Here is a 12472-nt window from a genome sequence, read left to right on the forward strand (position 1 = left end):
GAACTGGCAGCCGCAGGAGAGGTCGCAGGGCAGCTCCAAGTGGCCGAGGGTCGTCCCAGGACGCACGGACCGCCCGAAGAGGGGGCCGAGTTGGGGTGGTCCAACCGTCCCCTGCTCGCTCTTCCCGCCCCCGCGACGGTCTCCGCGAGGTCCTGGAGGTGCCGTGCGCTCCCCGATGTCCCCTCCCGAGGCCTGCAGGGGGTGGAGAGGGATCTCCCAGGGCGGCCCCGGCGCGGGGAGTTCGCTGCTCCCTGGCTCCGAGGTGTCCGTGCGGCCCGGCGAGGCGGAGAGTGGGGGGCGGTGCGGGGAGCGGAGGGGTAGAGTGCAGGACGCCGCGGACGGACGGACTGACGGACGGAGGGATGCACGGGGTGGCGTGGCCCGGGGCGCGCGCGGGGCGGCGGGCCGGCGGGTCAGAGCCCCAGGGCCTCCGCGTGCTTGCGCGCCTTCAGCCTTAGGTCGGCGATACTGGAGTTTTTGCTGTTGCTCTTCGCCGCGGCGGCCACGACGGCGGCGGCCGAGGCCGACTCGGCCAGGGAGGCGATGGGCAGCCCGAAGGGCGGCGGCGGGAACATCAGGTAGGGCGCGTGTGCCGCCAGGTGTGGGTGGAGGTGCGGGTGCGCGTGCGCCACGCCTTCCAGCTGTAGTTGTGCCTGAACCTGGGGTGGGAGAGCCGCACAGTCAGGACTCGTGGGGGGAGCGCTCTCCCGCACCGAGGACCCCCCCAAACCAGGGGACCACCTCCCACGGTCCTCCGGACAGCCGGTGTGTCCGGATGGGAGTCACTGCGTGTTCTGGGCGGGGGGGCGCTTTCCTGCCCCGAGGACCCCTCCCCAGACCAGGGCACCACCCCTAACCAAGGGACCACCCACCAGGGGACCACCACCCAACTGTCCTGTGGACACACGGTTGTCTGGATGAAGGTCATTGCCTGTTCTAAGGGGTGCTTTCCTGCCTCGAGGACACCCCCCAGACAAGGGGAACACCACCCAACTGTCCTGTGGACACCCGGTGTCGGGATGGAGGTCATTGCCTATTCTAAGGGGTGTTTTCCTGACCCGAGGAAACCCCCCCAGACCAGAGAACCACCACCCCACCAGGGGACCACCCCCCCACCACCACCAGCAGACCGCGACCCACTGTCCTCTGGACACCCACTGTCCAGATGGGGGTCGTTGCCTGTCCTACCAGGAGGACCACCCCCCCAGACTAGGGGACCATCCCCCCCCCCCACCAGGGGACCACCACCCACTGTTCTCTGGACACCTGATGTCTGGATGGGAGTCACTGGCTGTTTTGGGGAGGGGGGCTTTCCCACCCCCAAGGAGCTGGGGGATCTGCACAGATCCCCGGGCCCACCTCAGCATCCGGGTGTCTACACCTGGTACCCCCTCCTCACCCGACCCTCAGCTGATGGTCTGACACGCCCCTGGACTCAGGGTCCTGCCTATAGCTCAGGCCTCCACCACTCCCACCACCCCGCTCCGCGGCCCACACACATACACAGCCCCCTTCCCATGGGCCAGAGTCTGGGAATCTTCCAAAAGACCGTTTACCGTCTGAGCCACAGCATTTTGTAAAAAATGCAGAGCAAAGTTCCAACTTATATGGGCTTCCCTGGTGGCTCAGATGGTAAAGAATCTGCCTGTAGTGCAGGAGACCAGGGTTCGATCCCTGGGTCAGGAGGAGGAAGTGACCACCCACTTCCAAAAAGAGCACAGCCAAGTCTTCGAGCTCCCAGTGGTCTCATTTCAGAGGGCCCAACGCTGACCCCACGCCTGGGCAGCGGCCCCTGTAATAGCCGTTACAGGCCTGGGCAGGGATGCTGGGGGGCGAGGGGCCCCGCCCTGGAGGTTGGGGGCGGGATCCGAGGGAGCAGGGTGCCGGCCCTTCCCCGGCCCACAGCCCCGGACTCCCTCCCTGCCTTCAGCCCCACGGGAGTTCCCAGCCCAAACCACAGTGTCACCCCTAAACGATCCTCCATGGCGAGACGGCCCCCCACGCTGTCGCCCCTGGAATACCCCCGGTGTCACCGCTACACGACCCTCCATTGTGAGACGGCCCCCCACGCTGTCACGCCTAGACAGCCCTGCAGGCCAGATCAGACCCTCAGACCTCGCGGCCCTCAGCACCCACAGGCGCAGAGACAACCCCCAGCGTGCACGCTCCCACCCCCCATGCTGGGCCGCCGCCGCGCCATGCCGGACCCCCCTGGGCCCCTCCCCCCACCCCCCACAGCGTGCAGGCCCCCGCCCCCACGCTGGGCCCCCATCCCCCTGACGCCCGCCCACCAGCGTGCACGCTCCCCCCCAACGCTGGGGCTCCCACCCCCACGCTGGGTCCCCCCACGCCCGCCCACCAGCGTGCAGGCCCCCGCCCCCATGCTGGGCCCGGCCCCCTCCCGCAGCAGCAGGGGCGCCCCCTCTAGCCCAGCTCCCCCCGCAGGTCCCGCCACGCTGCTCCCGCCGCCCACCAGAGGCTGCTCCAGACCAGGGGCGGTGGGGCGGCCCCGGAACACCTGGACTCCGAGGGCCTCTGTCCCCACCTGCCCCCCTCCTTGCACAGGACTGCCTGCCCTGCTGGCAGCTGGGCTCGACTCCCCCCTCCGCGCACCCCCGACTCTTGAGGTGCGAGGGCAAGGATCACTCCCCCCTCCGCGCCACTGAGATGCAGAGAGGCCAGGCTGGCTGCAGAAAAATGTCCTCACGAATGGGACACACACCACCTCCGTCCCGATCAGGCACCGAGCGAGTGGGCGCTTCCTGGGTGGGGAGCATTTTTTATTTTCCCCTCTGACTTTCGTAAAAAAAAAAAAAAAAAATGTGTCTTTCTGTTCTAGTCGTCCCTCAAACAGAACTCTCCAGAGTTTTTTTTATAGCGTGATGTTAATAAGCACCAACGGGTTAAAAGGGCTTCCCTGGTGACTCGGTGGTAAAGAATTCGCCTGTAATGCAGGAGACCCGGGTTCGATTCCTGGCGGGGGAAGATCCCCTGGAAGAGGGCATGGCAACAACCCACTCCAGTGTTCTTGCCTGGGAAAAATCCCACGGACAGCGGAGCCTGGCGTGCTGCAGTCCATGGGGTTGCAAAGAGTCGGACAGGATTGTGTGACTATGCACACAGCGCAGCACGATGGGTTTATAAATCTCGCCCTTGTGAAAAAGTGGTTCCCCTTTCTTCCCCCCAGGCGGGTTAGAGGAGGCGGCGGCTCCCCTCGGGGGGAGAAGTAAAAATACAAAATCAAGCTACCTGTTGGAAAGGCATCCTCAATGCACCCATGTTCACGTAGGGGGCCACCCTGCAGGCGTCCAGGTGGCTGGCCGTGCCCAGGATCACGCCTGCGAGCGAGCACGGGAGAAGTGAACCCTCCGCCCTGCGGCCTCCCGCGCCCCCACCCCCACCCTCGGCCCTCCCCCCACCTCACCGTCTCAGCGGCCTCCCCGCCGCCCCCACCCATCCTCGGCCCTCCCCCTTCCCCCCTCCATTCTCGGCCCTCCCCCTCCCCGCCGCCCCCACCCCCATCCTCGGCCCTCCCCCTTCCCCCGCCCCCACCGCCCGGCACCCACCTTTGTGCATCTGGTTCTCCTGCTTGCGGCATTTGGCTCTCCGGTTCTGGAACCAAACCTGGGGTGGAGCGGACACACGTGCACCCCCATCGTGAGCGCAGGCAAAGCCTGCTTTCCAGACAACGCCAGAGGCTGTGCAAGGCCCTTGGGGTTCCCGCCCCCCCCCACAAAAAAAGCTGTCTGTGGGCCCCCTCAAGGCCTCCCTCCCCTGCCCCTGTCTCCTTAGCCTCAGCGCAACTGGGCACCTGGAGCTGCTGACATGTGTCCTCAGCTAAGTGGGACTAGAGCCTTAGCATCCAGGACTGAAAGCGAGCAGGGGGTCCTCTCTGCTGTGCTTAGTCGCTCAGTCCTGTCTGACTCTGTGACCCCATGGACTGTAGCCCGCCAGGCTCCTCTGTCCTTGGGATTCTCCAGGCAAGGATACTGGAGTGGGTTGCCATGCCCTCCTCCAGGGGATCTTCCCCACCCAGGCATCGAACTCAGGTCTCCTGCATTGGCAGGCGGATTCTTTACCATCTGAGCCACCAGGGAAGCCCAAGAAGGTCCTTGGGTGGCCGTGGAGAACCTTACAGCGTTTTGTGCCGGCAGCCCCAACTCCAGCCCATCAGGCCACTGGTCCAACTTGACCTTCCACCTCCTGACCAGCCTCCTCCCTAATCAAGCTCTGGGGTCCAGGAACCTCCAAGTCCTCCAAGGCATCCGCCCCAGCTCCTTGGAAGCCTGGAGGGTCCCAGCTACACATCCCAGAGTCATGACCATTCTTGATTCCCAAAGACTGGTGCACACACCACCCCCCCCCCCGCCCCCACACACACAAAATGCAGACCCTGGATTTCAGGTACAGGAAATGTAACTGGAGCGGCTCAGAGTCTCCTGAAAGGGTGTTGAGACCCAAGCAAACGAGTATCAGAGGCCTGACGACAAGATTGGGGTGTAAAGCCCCACACCCCCCCAATGCCCCATCCAGTCCTCCCCACACTCACTGCCCCCTTCCTCCAAACAGCCCCTTGCAGATGGAATCCAGGGCTTCCCCTCCGTCTGGGTTCCTCAGCACTTGATTTTTTCCTTCCTGACTTTCTCCAGAACTCCCCCTCCAGCCTCTCTCACTCTGTCCCCTCTGTGGTGCTCCAGGATAACTCGGACCACGCCCCACCTCTCAGGGGAAGTCAGAGACCCTGTGATGCTCCAAGCTCAGGGCCTGGGGCCGCTCCCGTCTCCCAGCCTGCCCAGGAAACCTCAACTCCCACAGCCTGGACTCTAGGACACCTGAACTTTTCCCTCGCAGCCTCTTTTAAGGGCCCGTTTTCCATCCAAGGCTGACCTCTAGGACCCGCCTGTCCTAACAGAACTGACTTCTCCCCCACCAAGCGTAGGAAAGCTCACCCCGCCACGCTGCAAGGAGCCTGGCAAATTTGAATGCCCCGTTGCTCCAAAAAGAATTTTCCAAAACCGTGCCCCTTCTCAAGATGTGTGGAGATTCACAAATCCTGATTGCATTTCCAAAGCCTGCACTCCGATTCCTTCCCTACCCATGATCCGCCCCAAATCGCCGCTGCCTTGCACTCAGCTGGAGACTGGGACCGCTCTCGGTTTCCGACCCTTCCTGGACACCGCCGTCTCCTTGGGGTCCGGTACCCGGCCATCCTCAGCAGAGGATGTGAAAATTCGGAGCCAGATGCGAAAATTCTGCACCACCACCACCCCCCCCACCACCACCAAGGGCATTTTTTCCTCGAAAACAGAATTCTATTTAAATCTAAGAAAGAAAACTCACTTTCCCTTCAGCACGGGGGAAGAAGAAAAAAAAAATAAGATTACGGAGAATAAAAGTGATGAATTAGCCGCTGCGTTTGGCGATAATAAATCAGTCTTGGGGTGATTCACGATCAATTCCAATTAGTCCTGAATATGCTAAGTAAAGCACGCGACACTGCTTTAGACAGTTATTTCTTCATTAAGGATCACTCGCTGATTTCTCTCACAAATGCTGTAATCTGATTTCCTTTTGATTTCCATTACAGACAGTGAATAATGACATTTAATTTAGCTCTGCGCCATAAACCCAAAGATATTTGTCGTAATTAAATTACCGCCCGCGCCTCACCGTGGTCTCATAACTTTCGATTATAACCCTGACAGCTGGGTGATATGAGTTTTCCAGTACAGCACTAAAAATAAAAGGTTAATAAGGACCAGCTTCCAAAGGGTCTTCAATTTATTTACAGCAAATTTCCACTCTAAATTGAAACACTATCCTCTAACAACACAGGACAGCCTGTACCGAAAAGGATTACCCAACAGTTCAGACTCAGGATTAAAATATAGCGCATTTTCGTCTCTTCCTTTTTGAGTCCACCTTCCCCCGCCCCCCTTTCCTGGCTTCGGCACAGCAGGGTCCGAGTTTTAACTAATTGGTTTTTATGACCACTTTCTGCCTTCTCTTTATTACAAGATGCTTCTCCCCGTGGCCAATCGGAAATTATTTCATTTCTTATATCCCCATGTTTATTTTTATTATTATTTACAATCGTTACATTTTAATCCAACTCTGGATCAATAGGCCTGTGCCTCACTTTTTTCATTTTCCCACCTCCGATCCGCCCCCTGAACCTTTTTTTTTTTTTTTTTTCAGGGCTTTTCTCAAGATCTGTAGCCACCCAAGAAGCAATTTTCTGCCAACTCGGTCTCTCCTGCGAAGGTGCTATTCAGTAATAGACTACTGAAAGAAATAGTGTGGAATTAAATTACAAGTAATTTATTTTTATAGAAACAGTACATCAAGGCCTGGGAGATATTACAGATCCCGGGCAGAAAGGCTGTGAAATGACATAAAAGTTGATGTCCCCTTCAGCAAAAGTTTAATCTTTTCATTAATTTATATAGGGCAGCCCCATCCATCTTGACGGAGAAAGGTGGCCAGGAGTCCCCCCCCCTCCGCCTCGCGCCCCTCCTCGCCTCGGCCACAGACGCCGGGACAAATGGGCTCGGGGACGAGGTCCCCAGAGCCAGCCGGCCCGCGGTCCCAGGGACGCGGACTGCACCACCGCGTCAGGCCACGGAGAGTCCTGGACAGGCTGGGGGACTGCGGCATCCCCGCCTAAGAAACCCCAGTTACCGCGGCGGCAGGGAGGAAACGGGAAGGACACAGAATGCAAACACCTTCCCCCTCGCTCCCCAAATGAAAGCTTTTGTAAAACACTGTCTCTAAAACCCGTTCCGTGTTTTCGTTTCCTGCGTACAATCTTAGCCCAGTCGTGTTTAAAGACGTTGATCCTACAGCTACAAGAAAGCCGTTCTTTCAAAGCCCGGGCTGCACGCGGTCCCCTCCCCCCGTTGGCCGCATTAATTCCATTTATTTAAATAACTAGTCCCCGGAGCCCAGGGACCGTGACCCTCTTTTCCTTCTCTCGGGCTCTGCTGTCCTGCCCGGAACCGTCAACGCCGACGGAAAAGCCCAGCAGGACTGGCAGGGCCGGCCGTCGGCAGCGCCTGCAGAGGGGGGGGCCCGTCAGGAAGGGCGTCTCCACCACCCTCCCCCATCAATAAAGTCGTCCGCTTCACTTCCACGTTTACAACAACCCGAGATTAAAAAAAAAAAAGACAACAAATTACCCGGGAGCGCCCCCTCCCCCGCGCACGTGCGGGCGCACCCCACCCCCCAGCAGCCGGTGGCTCGCCAGATGGGGACATCACCAATTCCATGCGCCCGCGTCGCCGCCCCTGCGCGCCCCCTCCCCGGTCCCCGCCCGGCGCCCCGGCTAATCCGGCCCCGCGCGGGCAGGAGCCTCAGTCACCGAGATGCGGAGGGCGAGCCTGCCAGGTAGGGCGCGCGCGAGACCCCGGGGATGCCCCCGGACGCCCAGCTCCAGCCCCCGCCCCCAGTCATCCACCCTGGGCGCTCGACGAGAAGGGCGAGCGTGCCAGGCAAGGCTCGAGCTAGGCCCCGGGGAAGCCTCCGAACGCCCACCCCAGCCCCGGGGTTCCGCGCGCTCCTGGAAAGCGCCCCCAAGGCCGAGGGGGCGCGCTCCGGGGGGCGCGAGCCTCACCTGCACGCGCGCCTCGGAGAGCCCGAGGCGTTGGCTGAGCTCCTCGCGCATGAAGGCGTCGGGGTAGTGCGTCTCGTCGAAGAGCCGCTCCAGCTCGTTGAGCTGCTCCAGCGTGAAGTTGGTGCGGCTGCGCCGCTGCTTCAGCTTGGTCTGCCCGTCCTCGTCCTCCGACTTCACGTCGTCGCGCTTGTCCTTACAGTCGTAGATACCTACGGGCGGCCGAGGGCACAGCGCTGAGGTCCCCCCCACGCGCCCCTGCCCGAGCTCCCCAGGCCCCCCGGGGGCCGCGCAAAGCCCCTCCGCCGGCCCCCACCTCCCCGGGGCCGGCCCGCCGGTCCTGAGTGCTGGGAACACCGGCCCCGCGCGCTGCGAACAGGCCGCGCGCCGGGAAGCTTTGGCTCGACGTGGCCGAACACTGGGTGCGCCCACGGGGCGCGGGGCCTCGGCGGACAACGCGCCCCGACGCCCAGCTGCGTGGAGCCGATAAAGCAAACTCGCAGGCAAGACGCGCTCTTTTGTAACGACTCCGAATCCCGGCACGGCTGGTGTATCTTGGCCTAATCTCCGAACAGTTCCCTCAATTATCCACTTCGCCTCTGTTGACATATTGACAGAACCTAACACACACCCTTTCCTCTCTCTCTCTCTTTTTTTTTTGGAAAGGGAACGGGGTGTTAAATATTATTAAGTCAAACACGCATAGGCAGAGTCACCCAAGTACGGGGTCCCTGGCGGGAGCTCCTGCGAAGAGCTCAGGGAGAGCGCAGGCCTGGCTAAGGGTCCAGGCCAGGGAGAACCCCTGTCCCCCCACCAACCTCAGCAGGACAGGGGCAGCTCCAGCCAGGCCAGAGCTTCCTCCAGGTCACCACAGAGCTGGGCAATCGGCGGACCTCATCTCCCTCTGATCAACAAAGCAAAGAAGAAAAGAAAACAGTCGCTCAGTCCAGTCCTGTCTGACTTTGCGAGCCGCCAGGCTCCTCCGTCCGTGGGATTCTCCAGGCAAGAATACTGGAGTGGGTTGCCATGCCTTCCTCCAGGGGATCTTCTCCACCCAGGGATCAAATCCGGGTCTCTGGCATTGCAGGTGGATTCTTTACTGTCTGAGCCACCAGGGAAGCCCCCCCCCCCCCAAGAAGGCAAAGCCATATCTTAAGGCACACAGGAAGGCGTCTAGCGGTTCCCCCAAGAACACAGGTTCCTGACTTCCTGTTTTGCCCCTCCGACTCTTGGACACATTCTCAGGCTCCAACAGGACGCCAGGAGTGCAAACTCTCTTCGGTCCAAAAATTACAGGAGCATCTGTATTTGCTGGGGGAGGGGGCAGTAAGGTCAGGATCAACCAGATTCAAACCCAGACGCCTCTCCTTTCCACCTCCAGGAAATGCAGGCCCACACCAAACTCAGGACTGAAAATAACAGTTGGCTCCCCAGTCGTGGAGTTGGTGGAAGCCAAAAGACCCAATGCTGAAAGACTGAAGGCGGGAGGAGAAGGGGACGACAGAGGATGGGATGCTTGGATGGCATCACCGACTCCATGGACATGAGTTTGAGCAAACTCCAAACTCGGGGAGATGGTGATGGACAGGAAGGCCTGGCATGCCGCAGTCCATGAGATTGCAAAGAGTGAACAACATGTCAGCAGCCCTTGTGTTTTTTTTCTCGGATCATAGGGGCTATGGGGGTGCAGGCAGAAAGGTCTCCGAACGCCCTCATCAGATGTCCCCTCTGGGTCAAGGAGAAGACAGTGGCTTTCCGTAAACTCTCTCCAAAGAGTCTGGGCTTCCACAACTTCTGAAAAGAGTCCAGAAGCACTGCAGAAGCCCTCAGCCGTGAGCCCGAAGACTTGCAAAGGGGGAAAGACTCAAATTCTCCGTGGGGCCAGGGGAAAATCAGTGAAACCAGCCTGTCCCCCAGCGGGGGTTCCTAAGATGCTCTCTAGCACTGGAGTCCTGAAACATCTCTCCTCAAGGCTCCTGGGTACTGGGCACCCAGTGCCCTCTCACCTCCTGAGACAAATGCCTTTCCAAGGATTCCCTACTTCTCCACCACAGGGAAAAATATCCTTTCCCAGAGGTAGCCCCGCCTTGACTCGACCTGCAGGTGTCTTAAGCCTGAACCCCAGGGACTTGACCCCAGAATGAGAAGCTGGCCTTGAAAGTTCTGCAGAACCCAGGGCAGGCTCTGCAGAAACCACAGGCTCAGCGGTTCCACACGATCCGGGCGCTCAACACCTCCGTGTCTCTCCACACCCCAGGCGTCTCCTACCCCTCCATTCTGCCAATTCAGCCAGGGGGGCTCGGCCCTTCTCGGGGGGCGGTCTGCAGAGCCAGACAAGAAAGGGGCAACTGCGATTTTTCTTGCTTCTACTTTCTACAGCCCTGTCTTTCTCTTCCTGTCTATTTAAAATAGAAAATAAAAAGGCCTCGATTGTGCTCTGCCCTCTTTCCAGGTGCCGAATGCCAGGGTTTTTCTGTCCTGACTGTCCAGGGGTGAGCCGAGGCAGGCAGAGGGGGAACTCAGCCTTTAAGGAGGATGGGGGAAGCCGTGAAGGGGTCCGGGAGGTCAGTCACCAGGCGCTGTAAATTAAAAGTAGGCCCTGACCGGGACTCTGGCCGGCAGACAACCGCGTCTCCATCAAAGCACACCGTCTTTGTAGGAATTATAGGGCCAGGTGCGTGAGGCCTCGCCAAGGGGTTAGCCCCAGAGGTAAGACGATCCCAACTCAGGCTGCGCGGACTCTCACGGGGTCGGGGGCTTATCCGGACTAAGCCTCCGCCAGCCTTCTGCCTCCGCTAAGGTCAAGGTTTCCAAAGGCAGTCTGGGCCAGCCTTGAAGCCCCGCGTCCGGGGACTTCCCCAGCGAAGTGTGGGATCGACGGGCTTCCAGGGGTCGCCAATGCCGACCCCTCTCAACACTGCAAGAGGAAGACACGGGGACCCACGCCCCATATGGCAAGCTTCTGTTTCTCCTCGCTTTGTCATGAGAAATATAGACCTTCGGACGCTTTCAAACGCTCCCCGCTGAGAAACCAGCCAGTTTTATTCCTCTGATTTATAGCTGCCGGCTGCCCTGTTTGCATGGAAATCGGCCCCCGGTGGGGACCATCTCGACCCCGCTGAGAAAACCCTTGTAAACAAGCCTCCCCTCCTGGCCGCCTCTGCAGTCAAGGACAGCGCCGAAACGCCTCGGAGATATCAGGAAAAGCCGCAGGATGGGGGTCCTGCAGGAGGGCCCGCTGGCGCCCTGACGGCCGGGGTCTGGGCCGCCGCGCGCGCGCGCGAGAGAGGTTCCCGAGCCTCCCCGGGCCCTTCTGCCCCGCACAGACCCTGACCACCTGCGGGCACAGGGCTGGTTTTAATTTCACGGGCCCCGCGGCAGCCAACATCAAGGCAAAGTTCTGCCTACGAGGGCCCGGGGCTGAGAGGCGAAGGAAGGGGCCGACGCCTGCCGGCCGGCGCGGTCCCCCACGCGGCCCATTTCTAGCGGGGGAAACGGGCAGGCGACTGGCGCCTGGAGAGAGCACCGGGGCCCGTCCCGGGACACACAGACACCCCAGCGGGCACACGGGCGCGCGGCCGCCAGCCTTACCCTCGACCGGCCTTGGTAAGCCCAAACACCCGGCTCGCTCTCCATCCGGGGAAAGGGCCCGCTGGCACCCAATACCAAAGCCCCCGGGGGACGCGGTGCGCGTGGACCCCGGGCCGCTGCCCGCCCTCGGATCCAGGGCCTCCATCCGCCCCTGCCTCCTCGGTTCTCCGGCCGGTTTCTTTCTTATGAAAAGCCTGGCGACGGGTGGCGGCCGGGGCCCTTCTGCGTCCGAGCCGTGGCTGTCACGTTCAGCTTTTTGGGGGCGAAACGAAGAGCCCCTTGCGGCGCCCCCTCCCCGGGGCCTCCGCGCAGCGCAGAGCGAGACGCCGGACGGCCGGGCTCGGTGGCCACGGGAAGCTCCGGGCCCCTCCCGGAGCCTGCGTCCGGCCCGGCTTACCTTCCGCCGCCCTCCCCGAACCGAACTCCTTCAGTTTGTCCTTGTCGGTGTCCACGTGGTCCTTAAAGAGATGCACCGGGCAGTGGCCGCCGGCCTCCGTTATGTCGTGGAGGTTGGACTCCGAGACCCCCAGCTCCCGCGAGCGCGCCAGTCCGCTCTCCAAAACTTCCCTGTACGTGATGGACTCTTTCTTGCCGCCGCCGCCGCCGCCGCTGCCGCCGCCGCTGCCGTCTTTGCTTTTCTGGTCAAAAGATTTGGATACAAAAGCCGTGAGTTCTTCCATGGCTGCCTGGGGGTGTGGGGGTGGGAACGGGGGGGGGCCGCGGGGGTCCGCGGGGCTGGCGAGGAGCCGGGCTGTGGTCCGCACGCCTCCCGCGCGCGGAGAGGACCGTCCGTGTGAAGGCAGGTCCCTCCTGCTGTTATTTATGCCTTTCAATTTGAGATCTCACTATTTATACGCGGCTACCTCTGCGCCCAACCCCCAACGCTCTCTGTCTGCAGCAATTACACCTCGCGGCTCGGCGGCGGGCGCACGCGGAGGCGCTCTCTCTCCCCCACCTCCAGTCCGGCAATTGGTTTTCTTTTGATTTCATCACTGTTTGGCGTCTGTGGCACCTTGGTGTGAAGCGGTAAAGATCACGTTTTTGAAGGGAGAGAGAGAGACGGATATGGAGAGAGAGCGCGCGCGCGCAGGGGCGCAAAGAGTCAGCGCCGCGAACAGGTATCCGTGTTCTCGCAATGGCCGGCGGAAAGGAAACTCGAGGAGGAGTTTGGGGATGGTGAAGACGTCCTCGGCGGCCCGGTACCGGGAGGAGCGCCGCAGCCTCGCGCCTCGAATCTGTTCCCCGCGGGATGCGGCGTCCGGGCGTGGCCGC

The 12472-nt window shown here is 61.2% G+C and overlaps 1 protein-coding gene across 1 annotated transcript; it reads right to left on the minus strand.

Moving 5' to 3' along the window:
• Positions 1 to 413: 413 nt before the first annotated feature.
• Positions 414 to 11887, minus strand: SHOX (SHOX homeobox). Its single transcript, XM_061408312.1, has 5 exons — positions 11598 to 11887; positions 7613 to 7821; positions 3567 to 3624; positions 3250 to 3338; positions 414 to 659 (listed from the first exon to the last, which is right to left on the minus strand). Exons 1-5 carry the CDS (start codon positions 11878 to 11880, stop codon positions 414 to 416), a joined length of 885 nt encoding a protein of 294 aa, XP_061264296.1. The 5' UTR covers positions 11881 to 11887.
• Between the last annotated feature and the right edge of the window lie 585 nt (positions 11888 to 12472).

This window comes from Bos javanicus, chromosome X, assembly GCF_032452875.1.
Source record: "Bos javanicus breed banteng chromosome X, ARS-OSU_banteng_1.0, whole genome shotgun sequence".
In the NCBI taxonomy this organism is placed as follows: Eukaryota; Metazoa; Chordata; class Mammalia; order Artiodactyla; family Bovidae; genus Bos; species Bos javanicus.

Excerpts from the sequence above, each read along its gene's own strand:
- SHOX (XM_061408312.1), bottom strand. The coding sequence starts at position 11,880 with ATGGAAGAACTCACGGCTTTTGTATCCAAATCTTTTGACCAGAAAAGC. Across the intron at positions 7,822-11,597 it reads TTCGGGGAGGGCGGCGGAAG|GTATCTACGACTGTAAGGAC; the intron begins GTAAGCCGGGCC and ends GGCCGCCCGTAG. Across the intron at positions 3,625-7,612 it reads TCTCCGAGGCGCGCGTGCAG|GTTTGGTTCCAGAACCGGAG; the intron begins GTGAGGCTCGCG and ends GCTCCACCCCAG.